The 22,951-nt window shown below is 42.1% G+C and overlaps 1 protein-coding gene across 4 annotated transcripts in view; it reads right to left on the bottom strand.

The window, feature by feature from the left end:
- LOC117367771 (bMERB domain-containing protein 1-like) overlaps nucleotides 1-22,951 on the bottom strand; it is a 70,968-nt gene that overhangs the window by 41,765 nt on the left and 6,252 nt on the right. For 2 of the 4 annotated variants that reach the window (XM_033960692.1, XM_033960690.1), the window contains exon 1: nucleotides 7,170-7,487. The exons of the other annotated variants lie outside the window; for them this stretch is intronic. In XM_033960692.1, coding sequence (XP_033816583.1) covers nucleotides 7,170-7,248 — 79 coding nt within the window. In that variant the 5' untranslated portion in view covers nucleotides 7,249-7,487. Of the gene's footprint in view, nucleotides 1-7,169; nucleotides 7,488-22,951 lie in introns of those variants that run through there. 4 annotated transcript variants of the gene reach the window in all.

Consider the following 22,951-nt stretch of genomic DNA (forward strand, 5'->3'; position numbering starts at 1 on the left):
ATCCAAGGCTAGACAAATGATGGGTTGTATCCACAGAAGTTTCGTCAGCCAGAAGCCCGAAGTCATAATGCCGTTGTACAGATCCATGGTGAGACCTCATCTGGAATATTGTGTACAATTCTGGAGGCCACATTACCAAAAAGATGTGCTGAGAGTTGAGTCGGTTCAACGAATGGCCACCAGGATGGTCTCGGGACTCAAGGATCTCCCATATGAGGACAGGCTGAGTAAATTGCAGCTATACTCACTCGAGGAACATAGAGAGAGAGGAGACATGATTGAGACGTTTAAATATATCACGGGCCGTATCGAGGTAGAAGATGATATCTTCTTTCTTAAAGGTCCCACAGCCACAAGAGGGCATCCGCTGAAAATCAGGGGTGGGAAATTTCATGGTGACATCAGGAAGTATTTCTTCACCAAAAGGGTGGTTGATCATTGGAATGAACTTCCACTGCAGGTGATTGAGGCCAGCAGCGTGCCAGATTTTAAGAAAAATGGGATAGGCATGTGTGATCTCTTGGGGGGTGGGTCATTAGAGTGGGCAGACTTGATGGACCGAGGCCCTTTTCTGCCGTTATTTTCTATGTTTCTATGTTTCTAATCTCTCCTTCCCCTACACATCTGTAGTTCCAGGTTGCAGCCTACTAGTTTATGAACAAGGAGTGGGGTCTTGGTCGGTGCTTGCTGCTACATGATGATTTGAAGTACCTGTATTGGCAGATTTGGAGTCTAGTAAGGGTTAGGGTTACCATATGGCTCCAGAAAAAGGAGGACGGATTGAGATGTCTGGGTTTTACTTCCACTGCTTTCAGTGGAAGTAAAACCCGGATGTCTCAATTCGTCCTCTTTTTTTTCTGGAGCCGTATGGTAACCCTAAGTAAGGTGAATGAGTTAGAGCAGTGGTTCCCAACCCTGTCCTGGAGGACCACCAGGCCAGTCGGGTTTTCAGGATAGCCCTAATGAATATGCATGGAGCAGATTTGCATGCCTGGCACCTCCATTATATGCTGATCTCTCTCATGCATATTCATTAGGGCTATCCTGAAAACCAGACTGGCTGGTGGTCCTCCAGGACAGGGTTGGGAACCACTAATTTAGCAGCTTTCAATCAGATCTGCAAGGGGGGGAGGGGGAGGGGAAGGAAATTAAAAAGTCTGTGGGTAACAGTACTGGGGCAGCTGAACAGTCTGGGATTTTGAAACCTACCTGCCTATGCATCAGGGGTTGGATAATCTAGTCCAGTGTTTCTCAACTCGGTCCTGGAGTACCCCCTTGCCAGCCAGGTTTTCAGGATATCCACAATAAATATGCATGAAAGAAATTTGCATATAAAGGAGGCAGTGTTTGCACATCAAGTTTATGCATATTCATTATGGATATCCTGGAAACCTGACCGGCAAGGGGGTACTCCAGGACCGAGCTGAAAAATGCTGATCTATACTATACACACCAGTGACACAGCAAAACCTCACCACCAGCATCCTTTGTGTGTTCTCAACCCAGTCCTCGGGACACACCCAGAAAATCAGCAGGATGCCCACAGCGAATATGCATGAGATAGATTTGAATAAAATGAAGGCAGTGCATACAAATTTATCTCATGCATATTCATTGTGGATTGCTTGAAAAATAGGATGGCTGGGTGCAGTGGCATAATAAGGGAGGGGGGGGACTGCCTCAGTCACCATCTTGCACCCTCCTTTCCATGCCCCCGTACCTCTTTAAAGTCTTCACCAGTGCGAGCAACTACTCTAGCCTGCTGCTTGTGCTGGCCTGGCTCCCTCCGAAATCACTGGCGAGGATTTTAAAAGGTGCGGGGGTGAGAAGGGAGAGCGCAAGTGTGGCATGGGGGGGGGGGGCACAAGAGGAGCAGGTGGGTTGATATGGAAGGAGCAGGGGGCCAGAGAGGAAGGCATGGAGGGTACCACTGCCCCAGAAACCTCCTATCCTCACTATGCCACTGGCTTGGGTATGTCTCAAGGATTGGGGTTGAGAACACCTGATGATTTAAGCTCCAACAGACCCAGGAAACTGGGTTCTGCCTAATTGAACAGGCTAGCGGCGCCACAAATTTCGGTTCATAGTCTAAAATGCGTGAGGACAAAGGTGCGCCGACAACCGAGCGCGGACAACTGAGCACAGGACTTCATCGCTCCAAAGAAAAACGTATTTTAAAGGGCTCCGACGGGGGGTGTTGGTGGGTAAACCCCCCCCCCACTTTACTTAATAGAGATCGTGCTGGCGTTATGGGGGGTTTGGGGGGTTGTAACCCCCCTCATTATACTGGAAACTTAACTTGGCAGCGTGAGGCAGCGCGATCCCTATTAAGTAGAGTGGGGGGGTTCCCCCACACCCCCTGTCAGAGCCCTTTAAAATATGGGTTTTCTTCGGCGTGATTAAGCCCTGCGCTCAGTTGTCTGCGCTTGGTTGTCGGCGCGCCTTTGTCCTCACGTGCTTTTGACCCATCACCCAAATTTCTCTTGGGTCTGTTCTCCTCTCTTGCTGTGTTCGGACATTGTTTTATAAGTCCCTTAGAATTGGCTCCTGAAGAAGGGAATATACCTGTAACTGGGCACAGCTGAGCCGTATTTGCCTGTGGCGAAACATGCGCCAGGAATAACTACAGGGAGAATTACTATCTGGAGAACCGTCAAGCAACCGAGGAGTACCCGAAATAAGTACTATGAAATCGCTTGTGTGAGCACCTTTTGATTTGGTGGATTACAATTTTGTATTACATAGTTAAAAAATGATCACAGAAACACTTTTTGAGTGGGTTCAATATTATTCAAAAGCACTATGATGGTGCTATGATGCCTATGATGGTGCTAAAGTGGCATGAGGTTACATCACAAAAAAACTTTTCAAAAATTTCTCAAAAATAAGTTTTAAACATGGCTTCTAGCCTCATAGAGATTGTATAGACTTGTAACTTCCAAAATGGAATAGAGGGAAACTTATAATTGCTAATTGAACAGGATGGCATTAAACGAGAGGATCCCAAACCTGACCTGAGAGAATGCCTGCCAATCAGCTTTTCTGGTATGTCCATTGACTAATGTAAGCTCTACAGAGCAGGGACTATCTCTTGATGTTTTAATGTACAGTGCTGTGTACATCTAGCAGCACTACAGAAATGATAAGTAAGTAAGATATCCATAATGAATAAGCATGAGAGAAATTTGCATGCAGTAGAAGCTGTGCATACAAATCAATCTCATGAATATTCATGCAGATATTCAGAAAACCTGACTTGTTGTTCTTCCATGTCAGGTCTGGAGTCACTCTATTAAGCAGTGAAAGAGTCAACTGTCTGCATTATAAGTGGCCCTCCGCAGAGATGTCAAGTAACCCAATTCCATGTGGGAGACTTTTTGGCAGGTCCTAGTTTCGAGCTTACATCCCAAACTAGTGTGGAATTGTAGTACTTGATCTTAATCATTGAAATCAATGCTACAAGTCCCATAATGCACCAGGATGGGATGATCAAAAATCCAGGACTGTATCAAAATATCTAACCTGGAACTCGGGGGGGGGGGAGGGGGGGAGGGGGGGAATGGGGAGAGAAGGGTCTCTTCCAGTACAGGAATTGGTCTTGTTGCCAGGTTGCCATCATACGGTCTCAATGCTGTATTTTGAAACATTTGTTGAGTTTTCAGTTCAGTTTCCAAAGAGCAGGGAGACCTATTAGATCAATACATTTTCCTGTGTGTATCTGTTTCCCACAACTAACTTTCTTATTCTGGATTCTGTCAACATCAAAGTTTTAGGGTATATCATGGTAGAGGGGGCCCTAAATTAAACAGATATGGGTATTTTTTGTCAGCATCCAGGTGTTCCATAGGGTGACCAGGTTACCCATTCAAAAAAGTACTATTTGTCGTCCTTTATTCCATCCATTGAAATCAATACTGCAGGGTCCATAATGCACCAGGATGAAGTTGGAAGAAATCCAGGACTGGCCAAAAAGTCTCCCTCCTGTAATGGGTAACCTGGTCACCCTGGTGTTCCATTTATTTTTATAAAAACACTTATATCCCACATATCCGAACAACCTATGTGGGTTACAATATACATACATAAATTTATAAACAAGCATAAAGACAACACAGTTTTCTTCAAAAGAAAGAAAAGAAGAAAAACACCAAAAACAAAATAAACCTAAAATAAATTTCATAAAGTAAAACAGAGTGGTGCAGTGATTAAAGCTACAACCTCAGCACCCTGAGGTTGTGGGTTCAAACCCACGCTGCAGCTTGTGGCCCTGGCCAAGTCACTTAGGGGATCTTTTTCTAAGGTGCGCTAGCCGATTTAGCGCGCGCTAAATGCTAATGCGAGCTCCCCTGGGAGAACGGTATAGAAAATTGAATAAATAAATAAAGGACCACTATTTCCAAAAGCTTCCTGTAAAAAGTAGGCCTTCAACGACTTGCAAAAATATAAAAACACTGAGATCTGGCGAATATTATTAGGTAAGAACATAAGAATTGCCGCTGCTGGGTCAGACCAGTGGTCCATCGTGCCCAGCAGTCCGCTCACATGGCGGCCCTCTGGTCAAAGACCAGCGACCTAACTGAGACTAGCCCTACCTGCGCATGTTCCGGTTCTACAGGTTCCGGGAATTTATCACTCTTTAGCCTATCAATCTGCCTGTATACCTTTTCTAGACTGACCGTCAGCCCTGTCAGTTTCCCATCTTCGTTTCCAGATTAGAGCCTGATGGGTTCCAGTATGCTGCGTATATCCTCTTCGGTAAATACAGATGCAAAAAATGTGTTCAGTTTGTCGGCGATTTCTTTATCTTCTTTTAGCACTCCCTTTATTCCACGGTCATCCAGCGGGTCATTTCCCCTTAACGTATCAAAAGAACGGCTTGAAGTTTTTTGCCTCCTTGGCTATTTTTTCCTTGTAGTTTCTTTTGGCCCCTTTTATCACCTTATGGCACCTGCGTTGATGTTGTTTGTGCTTATTCCAGTTTTCGTCCGTTTTTGACTTTTTCCATTCCTTAAAAGAAGTTTTCTTGTCTCTGATCACTTCTTTCACCTCTACAGTGCGACATACCGGTTCTTTGTTCTTTTTCCTCTTGGATCCTTTGTTGATAAGCAGTATCTGTAGATTTTGCACCTCAGTGACTGTGTCCTTAAAAAGGGACCAAGCTTGCTCTAGCGTTTTTACAGTGCTTATCCTCTTCTTAATCTTCTTCCCCACCATGAGTCTCATCCTTTCGTAATTTCCCTTTTGGAAGTTCAGCGCCATGGCTGTTGTTTTGGACCGGTATTTCTCCCCTGCATCCATGTCGAAGCGGATCATATTGTGATCGCTGCTTCCCAGCATCCCCTCTACTTCTGCACCTTGTGCCGGTCCTCGCAGTCCATTCAGAATTAAGGTAGAGTGATCCACATTCGTGGTCCTACTACATTATAAACCCTTGAACGTATTACAGTAGATTATAGTAACATAACAAAACATAACATTGTGCTTATTGACCGCGTAGCCAGAAGTTCAACGCAGTTTACAAAAAGTTATAAAGTCAAATATTTATAAACGCACTTCAACAGCAAAATGATTCTAGAAAATAATATTTATAGGAACTCTTAAATCAGTGCAATGCGTTACATTATGACTTCTCATGCTATGAATATTTGCAATTTGCTCAAAACTGTACGTGATAGGAGAAAACTGAGGCTATTTTCATACAGAGGAGCTCAAATTCTATAAAGTAAACCTTATTTTCTTCTTGCCCCAGAAAAAAGAAAGCTAAAATTTGTTGTGCAGTGTTATCGAACCAGAAATTTTTTAGACATTTTTGGGCTTGGACATCATATTGAAAATGTCCCTCCATGTGTCCCAACTGGATGGGGTGCAGAGTGGCATTTAGGTCTGTGTGTAAATGCCATCTTTGCCCCACTGATTTGCACCTCTGCTAACTGTTCGCCTGTGTGATACCTATCACTGTTTATATCTGTATTATTATTTTGCTCTTTGAATAAATACAAGTTTGTTGCTGGGTGCCATCGACTCGTGTTTGAGTCCAAGCAACTTGATAATGATATCAAGTTTTCATGTCAGAATACAAAAGTAGATTGCCGGGCCTGTGCAGTATAAATTCATTGTTTTCGATGTTGTTGCATCAAACGCAATCATCCGCCTCCAACGCTGCCCGTCTGCTGCTGCTGCCCAGATGGGTGGCGCATCATTAGTCTAACATTTCAACTGAAACCTATCCCCCTTGGGAGGCCCTGCTGGGTGTGAAACTACCGACGGCGTAGCTTTCAGCTTCCAAGATGCACGCAAGCCTCAGTGGTGCGGCAAGCCCATGTACCATGACTGGAGAAATACAAGTTTACCCCCCCCTTCCAAAATTAGCCGCTTATGTCCAAGTTACAAAATATTCTCTCATGTCTCTTTTTATGGGAAGATGCTCTTGCAACACAACAGCAGAACAATGGTAGAAATGCATGAGGAATAAAGCTGAAATGCACGATTTATTCAAGGAATCAATCTGGAGGGTAAAATGCCAATATTTCTAGCAATCAGGGAAAGACACGTTAAAGATCTGTTTGTTTGTTATGGCCTTGGTTGGGTGGGGTCATACAATTGAAGACCACTCTGCAATCAAACTCCTTTCTGGTGTTTGCTGTGCAGAGGATGAACAGACGCTCCACTTCTGAATGAATGAATGAATGAATGCGTGCATGATCATTTCCAATCCATCTCTGGCTAACAGATCGTTGGCGGACCACTTCCTCCAGAGGATCAGAAATGAAATTCTCACTCTGGGTTACTAAGAGATGCCTGCACTTATAAAGTAGGAGGTAAATTAGATAGCACCTCCCCCCTCCCTTCTGTTACAAGGATCTGTGCCTTTGCAGAGCCCGACACAACATCCCAGGAAGGAACCGAAGTAACTTTCAAAGGAGCAGGAAAGAAATTGTCTGCAGACCGTTCGTTCCTGGGGGTGACTCTACACCGTACGTTTTCGCTTGCATTATTGACTGCCGATGCAAGAGCTAACAGGTAAGAAGCAGGGTTGGTGGATCACTAAGTCATCGGAGCAATGTGCTCTTCTTATCCATTGCCACTGTGTCTGCTTTGGGTGCTCGCATTACCGGTACTAAATAATTGTGCTCAGGCAAATGGGAAATAATGAATCCATAGCTGCTCACCTTTGGCTGGATCTGCCGTATTCCACTTCGTCACTTCCAACGAGCCGTACTGTTTGGATGGTCTTTTCTCATTTTCCATTCTCCAGCTTGGATTAGATCTACAATGCCTTGGGTTTCTTTTTTTCTCTCTCTTAATCGCACAGCTGGAATGCAGAATCTGCCCAGTGCTACAACTCCTACTGTATTTCTAAGATCATCAGCTTTCAAAAGGAGCCATAATGTGCAATAGGAAAAGAAATAATAATAAAAAAAGAAAACCCGGGAAGAAAATTGTGACACCTGCCTAGCAGCTCCTTGTCGATTTAATACTGAGCTGGAGAAAGAGCCACAGACGTGAAAAGGACCAGATACAGAAGAAAGCGAAATGTCTATGGGTGAGAGCAGTGGGCGCCCTCTAGTGCAAGCTGGTTGAACCACATTAAAATAAGAGTTCTTAGGTGTGCAAACTACCTAACAGCCATGAAGAAACAAACTCTTCTATTCTGAATGAAGAATGGGGGGGGGGGGGGTCCATGCATTTAGTAAAGCTCAGCAAATAGCACATGGCATGCATAGCACAAAAAAGTTCTGTACATAAAAAGAAATTAGATTGGGAGCACTCTAGCAACCTGCTTTGCTTGTGCCAACAGCGAAGCAGTATGTCAAAACCATGACTCTTGACCCTTTGCTTCCTGCAAGCAACTTGGTCATAGCACGAAAAACGTGCGCTAATCTGAGAGAGCACGCTGGACATGTGGCAGCATGAATAGTGGAATAGTGGAAACACGTTTGCACGTGATTGCAGAGTGCATAAAATGATAAAATACCAATATTTGTGTGTAAAAAACATTCTACTGAAGTACATGTGCAAGGTGCAATCAATTGAGTGTTGAGGCCATTTGTCAATGGTCCAGCATTTCATTGTTTGTTTAGGAGGTCTCCCCCTCGGCTCTTTCTCTCTCTCTTTTTTCTGTAATGTTTGTATTTAAGACCTATGGCCTTATTACAGAAACTCCATTCGGTTTTTCCATGTCTGTGCGGTTTCCCTTAGCTTTAAGGCTGGGTTTGTTTTGTTTTTTTAAACAGACCTAGATCATTGTTTTTATCTTGCCTCTCTGGCATCCTTCTCACTCAACCCAAATTTTACATTGATGGCAATCAGCTCCATTCAGGAGATACCATTCCCCAGAAGGTTCAAGTTTCAAGTTTTATTTAAATTTGATGAATCGCTTATTACATACTAAACGAGTAACAGTAAAATGTAAAATAGATCTAGAGTTCAATGTACAGCATTAAAAGGGGTTAAAAACAGACTGACAAAACAGACAGACTCAGATACATGGGGGAAAAGAAGAAAGAAAGGGAGACAGTTACAAAATTAATATTTTTCATAATTAAAAAGAAAGGAAAAAGTCAAAGAAGGAAAGTACTGCTTTATGCAGAACAGTTGTTCTGCATAAAGCAGTACTTCTCAATCTCCTGACCTTCCCTTTCCCCCAATTCAGGATCCACAATGAACATGCCTGAGATAAATTAGCATAAAATACTGCAATGGATCACTTATAACTAAATATGCGCCACAGAGGTTTGACGGCCTCATCTCTCATATCCATACGCCCAAGCATGGAAAGCTTTGTGGAACAAAAGCAAATGTAGTCTCTAGAGACTTCAAGGGACCAAAGTTCCAGTCCATAAATACTTTCTGCAGTCAAAATATTTGTTTTCAAAGTTTTACCTGCTTTTGTCATTTTAAATATTTTTCCCCAAATCCTCTATATGGCACCTTGTGTACATAAATCAGTGCACACAGCCAATTTCTGCATACAATTTAATTGGCTTAATTGGCATCAATAATTGGCCATTAACAATTTGAATTTGGCACTAATTAAAATTATACACAAACTTGGAAAGTGCAACTCTATATAAATAGTACGCACCAGTTCTAATGTGCAAATTTGGAAAGGGGGAATGGTCAGGGCAGGGGCGTTACTAAAGATTGTGGACATTGTTATAGATACACCTGCTCCATGCACAACTTAGCGTAGGCATTTCGGCCTAGTTTTAGCTGGCCTAAATAGGTACACTTAAAAGTTATGCACTACATTGGCACTTAGCATGATTCTATAAAAGGTACTTGGCACCTTGTAAAATTGCATTAAACAACATTCTATCCGACTATCCCAGAGCACCAGTGGCGTACCAAGGGGGGAGACGGTCTGCACCAGGTGAAGCCTTAGGGGGGGTGCACAGCCGGACAGGTCCGGAAAATTCCTGGGCTGCAACGGCACTCAGCGGCATTGGCGCCCCCTCTGCCCCGTGACAGCACTCAAGTTCGTCCTCCGGCATCAGCAGAACTTCAGATCAGCAACAAGTGCTCAGTCAAAAGCTTCCCCTGACTCAGCTTCCTGTTTCCGCCCAGGCAGTTCAGTCAGGGGAAGCTTTTGACTGAGCACCTGTTGCCGATCTGAAGTTCTGCTGATGCCGGGAGAAGGAGCCCGAACTTGAGTGCTGTCGCGGGGGGGTGGGGGGGGTATCGATACTGCCAGTGCCGTTGCAGGGGAGGGCCTTGCTGATCTTGTTGCCAAAATCGGAAAGGTGAGGGAGAAAGATGGGCCTGTGGTGGATGGAGAGATTGAGAGAAGGAGACAGATGATGGAAGTGGGGGAAAGAGAGAGAAGGGGCAGATGATGGAAGTGGAGAGAAGGGGGAGAAAGAATAGGGCAGATGATGGAAGGGGGGGAAAGAGAGAGAAGGGGCAGATGATGGAAGTGGGGACAAGGGGCAGATGATGGAAGTGGGGAGAGAGAAGAGGGCAGATGATGGAAGGAGGGGTAAGAGAGAGAAGGGGCAGATGATGGAAGTGGAGAGAAGGGGGAGAGAGAAGTGGGCAGATGATGGAAGTGGGGGGGAAGAGAGAGAAAGGGCAGATGATGGAAGTGGGGAGAAGAGGCAGATGATGGAAGTGGGGATAGAGAAGAGGCAGATGATGGAAGTGGGGGAAAGAGAGAAGGGGCAGATGATGGAAGTGGAGAGAAGGGAGCGACAGAAGAGGGCAGAGGATGGTAGGAGGGGATAAATAAAAGGAGGGCATATGATGGGGGAAAAGGATTGAGTTAGGGAAATACTGGAGGGGGTGAGGGAAAGAGGTGGCGAGATGTAGGTAGACAGTAAAAAAGGAAATTGATGAGAGGGTAGTAAGAACGTAATCTAGATGGATGCAGAAAATAAATTGAAAAGGAAAATGAGGGAAGAAAGGGATTGCAGAAGAGAGGTGTGGGAGAGGGAAGGAGAGGAGAGAGATGCCAGACCAATGGGGGTGAAAGGAGAGATGGAAGGGGGAGGCATACAGTTTCTGGAAGGGGCATAGAAGGAGAGAAGATGCCATATAAGGGCAGAGAGATGGCAGACAGTGGATGGAAGGAAGAGAGTAACAAGAAGATGAGGAAAGCAGAAACCACAGAAGACAAAGGTAGAACAAAAATTTTCTATTTATTTGTTGCTTTAGGAGACATGTGTCACTGTTTCTGTGGTGTTGCATTGTATGCAGAGTCCAGCTTCTTGCTGGTTCAATTTAACCTTTGTCTATGTATTTCTATTTTATCCTCCCTTTTACAAAACTGTGGATCGTTTTTTAGCGCCAGCCGTGATGGTAGCAGCTCTGATGCTCAGAATTCTATGAGCATCAGAGCTGTTACCACCGTGGCTAAAATCCACACTACAGTTTTGTAAAAGAGGGAAGGGTTAGTTTGTGATGACATATTCCATACTAGGCAAAGGTATTTTCTGTGTTCTGTGTGATCGAAAGACATGGTTTTCTGTTAGGATTGACGATGTAGGATTGATCTGTACTAGTCTGGCTTGTTTAGTTTTACAATGGGTATATTGATGTATTGCTCACTGCATATGTAAGATGCTGCCTTTTCCTAGGTACTCATGTGTGACGTGTGGCTTGTTACTAAAAATCATGTTTTTCGTACAGATGGGGGGGGGGGGTGCCAAAAAACGATGGGCCCCGGGTGTCACATATGCTAGGTACGCCACTGCAGAGCACTATTTGGATTTTATACTATTGCTTCTCCCAAACCCAAAGGGTTTTCAGCTTTTGTGGCTCAAGTGATGTTACTTGGCAAGAAGGCAATTTTGTCTCAGTGGCTGGCCAGAGAACCCTCAACTTTCAGTCAATGGAGATCATTGATGATCCTGCATGCTTCTATGGAGCGCTGGTACTTTTCAGACCTGGACACTGGCCCTGGCCGCAGATTCTGTTTGATTTGGGAGCGCTTTTGGCAGAGTCTTACGCCTATTGCTAGAAGTTGACTATTGAACTTATATGAGTATTGTTTTGTTTCCTGTCCTCGGGATCTCTTTTGTTTCTGTTTGGGGGGATGGGGGAGTTTGGGGAGGGGGGTTCTGATATTACCTATGCAAAATTTGTAAGTGTATTGCTTTGTTTTGCTGCAGTTGTTTGCTTGCGCACTGAAACTTAATAAAAATTTAAACATAAACACCATTCTAGTCGGTGCTGTTTTTTGTGTGCTATATATAGAATCAAGGCCTTGGTGCTTTTTCCAACATTTTGAGCATGTTTTGGAAGCTGCAGGGGTTCATATGCGACATTTTCTTTTAAATGAAAGTGAATTTATGTAAAATTGGATTCAATAAAACCAATTTTAAAACTGCAAATTGAGTTTATTAATATCTAAGGCACGTGTTAGGACCCTTAAGGAAGAGCAAATGCTCTCTCTTCTATAGTTTGCTCTGATCAAAATTGTCATAAAGAGCCAAAATGAATTAATACTGCCATTTGCCCTGAAACATTGACAGGCTGTTCCATTGAATTGCTTCAGTTCTGAGGACAGTTACTTGTCTTCCCAACGTCAAGGCATACTAATAAGCCCGTACTGAAATCCTCAAACTGACTTTCTTGTTCTAGAAATCAGAAATCTAATTTTGTTTTATAACAAGGATGGTGTAGAAATGATGGTCAAAGCTGCACATGGTACCTTTTTACAAGACTAAATACATTTTTATAGAGATATAGCAGCAAAATGATAAACAGCCTCTGTTATTTTTATTATGTTTTTGGCTAGCTTTAGAGACTGTGCTGCCCTTCAGCAAATCAGTGAATAAACCTACAGATGGTGTTTCTAAAAAATAAAAAAGATAAAGGGAATCCCATGCATGCAAGTACCAAGTTGTGAAAGACTGTGGCTGGCATAAATGGGAACGTCTAAATGTGCCATTTACTTGCTCAAATTACAGTAATCTGTAAACTGTGGACCAGATTCACCCCCTCTTTTACAAAGGTGCTAAGCTTTTTAGCACACGCTAAACGCTAATGCGTGCATGTTATCCTATGGACACATTAGCGGTTAGTGAATGTGTTGATTTAGTGTGCGCTAAATCCACGCTAAAACACTTAGCTCGCCTTTGTAAAACAGGGCCCCAGTAGATGATGCTCAAATTTGGGCACTGGAAAAAAAATTAGCATCCAGTTCTGTTCTATAAAGGGCACTCAGGATTGAGTGCCCTTTATAGAATAGCTACTACGACTAACCATTCAGTCATGCCCAACCCTTGGATACTCTGTAGGCCAGTCCTCACCATGCTTCCCTGCTTTCTACGGCTTCTTTCAATTGCTTGATATTCATTCCTGCGTCATTCTTAATGTTATCCAGCCAATGGGCCTTTGGTATCCCCTGCTTCCTTTTACCACTGACCATTCCAAGTAGCACATCCTTCTCAAGTGATTATAGGTTGAAAAGATGGGATTGGCACATAGGATCTCTTCGTGGAGGTAGTTAGGGGTTGGGCCATTAGTGTGGGCAGACTAGATGGGCCATGGCCCTTTTCTGCCATCATGTTCTATGTTTCTATGGGTGCCAATTTCCATGCCCAAATTTAGGCACCTGCTGAAACCTAGTCTAATTCCTGGTACCCAATTTCAGTGTGCAGTCGCAGCATTCTACTGTATAACATTGTACACATTTCCAAAATGCCCCTGAGTTGCCCATACCCCTTTTTGGGCTGCATGCTATGGTTGGGGGGGGGGGTTGGGGGGAGGGGGGTCTGCCTGTGAATATCTTTGCACTGCTCCGTTAAGCATGCTCCAGGAGGATAAACACCAGCTGAAAGCAAATATTAATTTTTCCAAGAATAACACAGCTTGTAAAGTTCACTGTAGAATGCATTATTCAATTTGCATAAGGTGCGTGCATGCCATTATTATGAAGTCGATGTTGCTTTATAATAACATGTTCCAAGAAGAAAAAAAAACCCATTGACTTTTGCCATTTAATGCATAGTAAAAGGCAAATATGCATTATTTCCTTAATGCAGGTTACTAATTATGTCTAAATGTTCCCAGAGCCTATTCCCTCTTCCTCTGAGGTCTGCTTGTTAGACTAGAAACCCATGTAGAATATTCCTTGACCTACATTTCTCCTTGTTTCTGACCCTCTCTTTCTTCTTTTACCCTTCCTTTAAATGTATATAGTGAAATTAATTTATGAAAGGCAAGCGGTATAGCATGTGCAGTAATAAGAGAAAGAGAAAAAAGAAAAAAGAAAAGTTGATGAGGGAAGGGTGTAATTTTGTTTTCATCATTATCTGAACTCGTGAAATTTAAGTGTTAAAATGAGTCATATTGGATAAAAATTTGGGAAAATACTGGCCTAAGAATTTTCCATCTGAAGCTTATTTCTTTCCCTAGGATAGAAAGTTACATGATGATCTAGGGCAGAGGTTCCCAACCCTGTCCTGGAGGACTACCAGGCCAATCGGGTTTTCAAGCTAGCCCTAATAAATATGCATAAGAGAGATTTGCATATAATGGAAGTGACAGGCATGCAAATTTGCTCCATATCCTGAAAACCCGATTGGCCTGATGGTCCACCAGGACAGGGTTGGGAACCACTGATCTAGGGCAGGGGTGGGTAACTCCGGTCCTCGAGGACCGGAATCCAGTCGGGTTTTCAGGATTTCCCCACTGAATATGCATGATATCTAGTAACATACAATGAAAGCAGTGCATGCAAATAGATCTCATGCATATTCATTGGGGAAATCCTGAAAACCCAACTGGATTGCAGCCCTCGAGGAGGGACTTTGACACCCCTGGCATAGTCATTGGGGAAATCCTGAAAACCCGACTCAGTTCCAGCTCTCATGAACATAAGAATTGCCGCTGCTGGGTCAGAACAGTAGTCCATCGTGCCCAGCAGTCGCTCACGCAGCGGCCCTTAGGTCAAAGACCAGTGCCCTAACTGAAATTAGCCTTACCTATGTATGTTCCGAATCAGCAGGAACTTGTCTAACTTTGTCTTGAATCCCTGGAGGGTGTTTTCCCCTATAACAGCCTCCGGAAGAGCGTTCCAGTTTTCTACCACTTTCTGGGTGAAGAACTTCCTTACGTTTGTACGGAATCTATCCCCTTTTAGCTTCAGAGAGTGCCCTTTCGTTCTCTCTACCTTGGAGAGGGTGAACTTGTCTTTATCTACTAAGTCTATTCCCTTCATTATCTTGAATGTTTAAATCATGTCCCCTCTTTTCAAGGGAGAAGCCCAATTTCTCTAATCTCTTGCTGTACGGCAACTCCTCCAGCCCCTTAACCATTTTAGTTGCTCTTCTCTGGACCCTTTCAAGTAGTACTATGTCCTTCTTCATGTACGGCAACCAGTGCTGGACACAGTATTCCAGGTGATGGCTTACCATGGCCCGGTACAGCAGCATGATAACCTTCTCTGATCTGTTCGTGATCCCCTTCTTAATCATTCCTAGCATTCTGTTCACCCTTTCTGCCGCTGCCGTACATTACGTGGATGGCTTCATTGACTTGTCGACCAGTACTCCCAAGTCTCTTTCCTGGAAGGTCTCTTCAAGTACTCCACCGGACATCCTGTATTCGTGTATAAGGTTTTTCTTACCGACATGCATCACCTTACACTTAGCCACACTGAACCTCATTTGCCATGTCATGGCCCATTTCTCGAGCAATCCTCTTGTGTCTTCACTACTCTGATTAACTTTGTGTCGTCTGCAAATTTAATTACCTCATTCATCGTACCAATTTCCAGATCATTTATAAATATGTTAAAGAGCACGAGTCCAAGCACTGAATCCTGTGGCACTCCACTTGTGACGCTTTTCCAGTCTGAGTATCATCCATTTACCCCCACTCGTTGTTTCCTATCCACCAGCCAGTTTTTAATCCATGTGAGTATTTCACCCTTGATTCCATGTCTTGCAATTTTTCAAAGTAGCCATTCATGCGGAACCTTGTCAAACTCCTTCTGAAAATCAAGATATACAATGTTGATCGGGCCACCCTTGTCTATCTGCCTGTTTGCTCCCTCGAAGAAGTGCAGCAAGTTCGTCAAACAAGATCTTCCTTTGCTGAAGCCATGCTGGCTGGTCCTCATCAAATTGTGTCTGTCACGGTGATCAATGATGCAGTCCTTTATCAGCACCTTTACCATCTTTCCCATCATCTGGTACCGAGGTCAGACTCACTGGTCTTTAGTTTCCCGGATCTCCCCTTGAATCTTTCTTGAAGATCAGTGTAACATTCGCCACCTTCCAGTCTTCTGGAATCCTTCCCAATTTGATCAACAGATTGGCTACTAGTTGAAGCAATTCAGTTCCTTGATTACCCTTTCAGTTCCTTGATTACCCTCGAATGTATGCCTTCCAGTCCCGGGGATTTATCATTTTTAAGCCTATCAATCTGCCTGCATACCTCTTGTAGACTGACCGTCAACCCTGTCAGTTTCCCGTCTTCGTTTCCTGCTTATAGCCTTTCGGCTTCCAGTATGTTGTGTATATCCTCTTCAGTAAATACAGACACAAAAAATGTGTTCAATTTGTCAGTGATGGCTTTGTCCTCCTTTAGCACTCCCTTTATTCCATGGTCATCCAACAGCTCCACTGTTTCCTTCGCGGGTCATTTCCCCTTAATATATCTAAAGAACGTCTTGAAGTTTTTTGCCTCCTTGGCTATTTTTCCCCTCGTAGTCTCATTTGGCCCCTCTTACTGCCTTATGGCACCTGCTTTGATGTTTTTCCAGTTTTCGTCCGTTTTTTACCTTTTCCATTCTTTAAACGAAGTCTTCTTGTCTCTGATCGCTTCCTTCACCGCTACAGTGAGCCACGCTAGTTCCTTGTTCTTTTTCCTCTTGGATCCCTTAGTGATACGCTGTATATATAGATTTTGCACATCGGTGACTGTGTCCTTAAAAAGGGACCATGCTTGCTCTAGAGTTCTTACTGTGCTTATTCTCTTCTTAATCTTCTTCCTCACCATGAGTCTCATCCCTTTGTAATTCCCTTTTTGAAAGTTCAGTGCCGTGGCCGTTGTTTTGGATCGATGTTTTGCCTCTGTGTCCAGGTTGAAGCGGATCATATTGTGATCACTGGTTCCCAGTGTCCCTTCTACTTCTACACCTTGCGCCGGTCCTTGTAGTCCATTTAGAATTAAGTCCAGAATTGCATTACCTCTCGTATTTTCCTTGACAAGTTGTTCCAGGAAGCAATCGCCTACAGCATCCAGGAACTTGGTCTCCTTACCAGAATCTAGTCGGGTTTTCAGGATTTCCCCAATGAATATGCATGAGATCTATTTGCATGCACTGTTTTCAATGCATATTCATTGGGGAAATCCTGAAAACCCGACTGAATTCCGGCCCTCAAGGACCAGAATTGCCCACCCCTGATCTAGGGACTGATTAAGCTCTTGAGTTATTCACTATCAGTTTCACTGATTTGGTGGAGAAGGTACAGGTAATATGAACCAATTAAATCGTCTTTTAGCAATATCACATATCTTTCTATTAATAAAGCAAAAGGCTAAGGCAAAAACTTACATAAAGCATATCTTCCATTTATTTTCAATTTAATAAAAATGAAGTGCAGTAAGATAATGGAATCTTATACACTAAATTAGAATTATAAAATACAATCATTCCCTATGGTTTGATTTATTAGTTTATTATTCTACTAATCAAAACCATCAAAGTGGATCACAATTCTACCAATCAAAACAATAAATAATTTATATATAAATTAACACAAATAAACAAACAAAAAAAACCCCCATATAAATATCCCAACATAAAACATTCCATCATTACAAAACATTGTTGCACTGGATTGTTCTTGCAGTTTCCTATATAAAATGAAACAGTAAAACTGAAATTAGCACATCTTATGTTCACAGTTATCTGCTTTACAAACAGTGGAATCAAAGGAAATAGGAAATGATCTGCATCTTCAAATTTATTCAGACATCAAGAGGTATTGGTATTCCTATATATTATATAATTTAACAGGCATTTATAAACCCACAAAATCACAGAAGAAATTATTTTATAAGGAATTTAAAACAAGCCTGAAGAAGTGACATTACACTACGTACAGTAAACCGAACGGCTCCTTTTACAAAACTGTTTTAAGCAGTTAACCTGGAAATTAGTACAACTAACATTTAATGGAGCAGCATAGACTCTAAGATCAATATTCTACAAATTGTGCTTTAACTTAGGCACCTAATTTAAGTTGAAATCGCCACTTAAAAAACCAAAAAATGCATCTAAAAAAGAAAAATGACACCTGCATCGTGCTTACAGAGGCGCTTTACGATGCCTAATGTCACTGTAGGCATGGCTAATGCCAGAAATGGCCTTAGGCATCACAAAGCACCTCCATAGGCCTTGAAAACCCTGTCCTGCATTTCCAGCAACTACCTTTTCTGAAGTCATGTGCCATTGTGTGACTGACACGCGATCAGCAGCCATTTTTAAGGCAGTTGCTGACAGTGCTGTTTTTAGAATCCGGGCCTATGGGGCTGATTCTGTAAATGGCGCCTTGCACAGCAGGTGTCTGCTGCATGTAAATCAGACAGGAGCTTTTTATGGAATTGCAGCTAGCAATGACCCTAGGCATCGGAAATGTAGGCCAGAGTTTTACAGGCCTACATTTGCGGTGCCTAGGATCCTTGTAAAATAGCAGCCAGCAGCGCTTAGTGAAACTGAAGTCCAGTGTCGCCCACTTCCGGGCTTTGGCATCATGGGTGTGGACCGTGGTTTGCAGTTAACATACCTGCAACTTCATACGCATTAGCTTTTACTTTAGCAGATAATACAGAACATTTATCACCTTTTAGGTGATATTAAGTGCATCTGCATTACCTGGAGTGCATTTAACATAGAGAAAACACATTATACAGAGGCAGATGCTGAGAAGGCTTCCAACAATTAATAAAGATGCTCTGCGGTGACCACATAATAATTTTGGCAATTACTATGGAGTAACTTACAAGGCTTTACTGCAGTTTGGTCAAAGGGCCCCCAAATACATTTAGAAAACAAATATCAGAGGACGAAAATCATGGCACTTGGCTCTGGTTTTGTGATGGAACTGTTTCTACTACAGAATTGCCTTGTTTAAAAAGAGGACCCAACATCACTCTTCTGCAGGCCAAGAATGAACAATCCCTAATGTGTAGGTTTTAGCAAAGAGATATCGATAACTTTCATACAGCCTGCACGTGCAGAATACAGATTAAATTGTGAACATGACAGAATGGCAAAATCGAGAAAAACACATCCTGAACGCACCAAGGAGCTAGAGGCTGCATTAGATCTGTGGGCCTTATTATCACATAAGAAAAGGTTTAACAAAAGCAGATTTTGATCACAACAGAACAAAGCTTTCAATACATTACACTTTAAAAATGGTTGGAAACAATATGTTCATGTCATTAAAGTTTAATCTGGGAGTGGGCTAGTAAAGATGGGTATAGAAGAAAGATGTAGAAAAAGAATGACAGGGAGACTATAAAATAGAAAAAGAAGAGAGCTGGTGACGGAATAAGAGCAATCACAAAAAGAACTATTTTACAGGTCTATAGACTGATTACTCTTTCTGGGCTCATCTTTAAAATTTTTCTTTTCCATCTTTTTTGATAGGAATAGTGTTAGGCTTCTCCTTAGAACCTGGAGGTACGGAAGAAGAGGAAGAGGACCTGCGAATACCATTGTAGCCATGCTGGTGGGAGGGCAAGAGAAGATATCCTAGCTTTTACTCTCCTAGCTTCCATACTTCTATCCCTCCCAACATTTCTATTTTTTACAAACAGAGCTAGGCCTGAGTTCCTGTAGATACTTCAGCTACAGAGTTTACTTTTTTTTTAAACTGGGTCTAGAATCTGGGCTCAGCTTAAGGTTGTAGCAAAGAGATTTTTTGTTTATAACCCACAGTTGAGAATAAGTTAAGCTCAAAGCTGCCAGTTGTGGGTGGAGGGAGGACTATGGGTGGGAAGAAAACAGCTGGGAAGAAAGCAGCAGGAAAGAGTTTATGTTTATTAGTATTTGCTATACCCTTTCATGTTAGACACAGCAAAGTGGTGGAAAAAAGGATGACTGCGTTAGGATGGACTGATTCTTGTTAGGATTTTTCAAGCACTTGGATAGGGAAGTTGCATTCTAATTTCCTTTATTTTAAAATGCTTATCTCCCCTTGAAGTGGGCTACTAGAGTGTTTTATTTCTAGTTATTGGTTTCTTTTCATAATGCATTTCTTTTATCCTCTTACTACTTCTATCACCACTTATATAGTGCTCAAAGGCTTACACAGCGCTGTACATTTTTCTTTTGTGTGGAATACGTTATAATTTTTTTTAAAAAAAAAGCACATTAAAGTGGTTTACATTTTTAAAATATCTGGACAATGAACAGAACTCTAAGGATATGATAAGAAAAACAAAGGAAGATAAGTCTAGTCCCAAATCGAGGGACAGAGACCCCCCCAATGGGGGGCAGCAATACACGCTTGCAGTCCCATTCAATAGGATCTTAGATTATGTCAGACTCTCAAAGGCCATCTTTAATGGTGTTCCGAATTTTCACTGAGAGGGTTCAGTGCATACAGAGGCTGGCAAAGCATTCCACAGACTCAGCAGATGTAAACCCCCCCAACAAAAAAAAACAAACAAAAATCCCCTAACTTCCCCTTAAAGCAAACAAAAAAAAAAAGGGAAACGCTGTTTAGTGAAATCAAGGAATGCACAAGAGACTGATGGAATAGTCAGTCAGAAGTCTCGAGTTGAATGCAAGAAGCAAGCAAGTCAGTGTAAAGGGACTTATCAAAGATGACAGGTAAAAAGGAGCACCAGCATACAGGGTTTTGTGGGTCAAAGACAATATTTTCAATAGAATCCTGTAAAAGATAGAAAGCCAATGATAGCTGTAGAGAAGGAGCTGTAGTAAAAGGAGCCCTAAGTGGTACCTGAGGCAATGGGAGATAAAGCAACTTTCCCAATGTGACAAGGGGTGTCAGTGGCAGAGGCAAGATTTGAACCCTGGTTTTAGCCCCTTGCTCTAATCACTAGGCTACTTCCTCTCTGCATTGCTAAAGGGATATCTTGAAGTCTTTCTCCTGGATCATATAACCAGTTGTTCACAACATTTATCTTTTAATCAGTAAACACAGTAAGAATCCATCCTCAAGTCAATACCTACATACAGCCAGTCTAAAGGGCCTACGTTAACTAAATTTACTTCTCCTTTTATAAAATCTTGGAAGCGGTTTTTAGCATAGGCCAGCGCGCTGAATGCTCTGCGCTGCTCCCAATGCTCATAGAGTTCCTATGAACGTTGGGAGCAGCGCAGAGCATTCAGCGCGCAGGCTTGTCCTAAAAACCGCTTCCACGGATTTGTAAAAGGGGGGGTAAATTATCAAATAAGAAACAGATTCTGCACATTGAATTTTCCTAATTACTTTGTAAAATATTCAGTAAAATGAATAGAACTTGTAAATCCTCTAGTCAAGTGGATACAAATAGAAATGCATCCATTACCTTTGTTCTATAGACACAATCTCTCTCTTTCAGTGTGGTCTATAAAACTGGCTGATAAGACTTGCTTACTTTAATATATACTCAGAAGTATTCTTTTAATTGACACTTTACTATATTTATAACAGCAATTCATTCAGCCATTATTGGAAGACCAGAACACATGCAAATTCTTCTCAGAGATTTGCAAATGTTTTTCTTTTACTGGTGTACGAAACTTTGGCAAATTAGCCTAGGAAGCCTTATATAGAAAAATAACATTTATACTAACAATTAGCAGCCACTGCAATACATTATGCAGTTGGTATGCAAATTATTACTGGTGGTACAACCAATGCAGACTCATTTTTTGTTGTCTGAAATTCATCGGCTGTTTAGTAAGCGATATTATCTTGTCTGTCAAAGGCATTTAATCATAGGTTCCAATCAGACGAGGAAAGAATTTTTACTATTCTCTAAGTAGAAGGGATGCTTTTCTTTCCTGGATAACATGCAATTTGTTAATGTGAATGCATAAAACAGGAATAAAAGTGTTTGTCTTTTCCATAATACAGCAGCTTTGTTTACTAGCTGTTCTGTTATTAAAGTGCTATTTAAATTCCTCTAGACATGACAAAAGTATTGTAATCTATTGCTCAATACCCCCTATCATGCTTATGTTAAATTTTTATTTTATGGCATCAAAAATTGGAATTTTTTCCCCAACAGGTGCAGCCACATAAAGCAACAAATATTACCATGCAATGAATCATGGCAGCATTATTTGGAAAAATCAAAGTGATATATAAACCAACAGATTATAAAACCAGGTGCCAAGCTGGGCTCCTTTTACTAAGTGGTGCTAAAAAGTTGCCTTAGTGTGCCCTTCCATAGGTCTTTCCCATGCTATGGACATGTACTCATGTTGCTGGTAGTGCATGACCATTAAATAAAATTAGCATATGAGCCCTTATTGTCACCCATTTTATGGCACTAAAGCCCAGATTCTATAAATTGTGCCTATAAATTAGGTGCCAAGGAATGTGACGCATAGCGGCAGTCAGTCAATCTTCAGTTAGGCGCTGTTTATAGAATCGTGCCTACTAGTTATCTAAATTGAACTTAGGCACCAGTAGGCATCAAAACCTTATGCTACTGTTTTCTTAGCCTAAGTACCGAAGCTTAAGTCTAATTTAGGCACCTACACAGAAAATACGCCCAAGATCCGCCCTTAACCATGCCTACTTTCTAGTAGGCGTCTACCGATTTAGCTGCCTAACTAGGAATTAATTCAATTACTGAGCCAATAAGCTTGTTATCAGTGCTGATTAAGCTAATTTAAAAAATTAAGTTAAGCATCTAAATTGGCTAGGTGTACCAATTTAGGCACCTAACTTTAGGTGGCTTTTACAAAACCTGGGCCTAAGTGATCATCTGCTAATAATGCACGCATCAGCATGGCTAACTAATTTGCACTGACATGCCCACTCTCCGCTCTTAAGAAATACACTCTCTAAGAAAAAAAATCAAAAATTTTTAGTTTTTGGTTTGTGTACACACATTGGGATTTTACCGCAGGATATCTCAGTGCATCCTGAGGTAAGCCCTCTTAAGCTGCAGCAGGAATATATAAATAAGTTTGTGCTGGAAATGAAAACAAGAAAGCAAACCATAGAAATTAGATTACTGAAAATAATATCCATCACAAATAACAAAATAACTCATGACTAGAATTCCCTACAAATTTTCAGACAAAACCGATGTGCCTAGATAGGGTGATAAAATTTTAGAAAAACCAGAAAACTGTTTTAATTAATTGATTTAACTCGGCTTTCTCAAAAACTGTCATGGGGAGCACCAGCCAGTTGGGTTTTCAGGATACCCTAAAGAATTTGCATGAGACAGATTTGCATACTCATTAGGGATATCCTGAAAACCCGACTGACTGCTGGTCTCTCAGAACAATTTTGAGAAC

This window comes from Geotrypetes seraphini, chromosome 10 (assembly GCF_902459505.1).
Source record: "Geotrypetes seraphini chromosome 10, aGeoSer1.1, whole genome shotgun sequence".
Classification (NCBI taxonomy): Eukaryota; Metazoa; Chordata; class Amphibia; order Gymnophiona; family Dermophiidae; genus Geotrypetes; species Geotrypetes seraphini.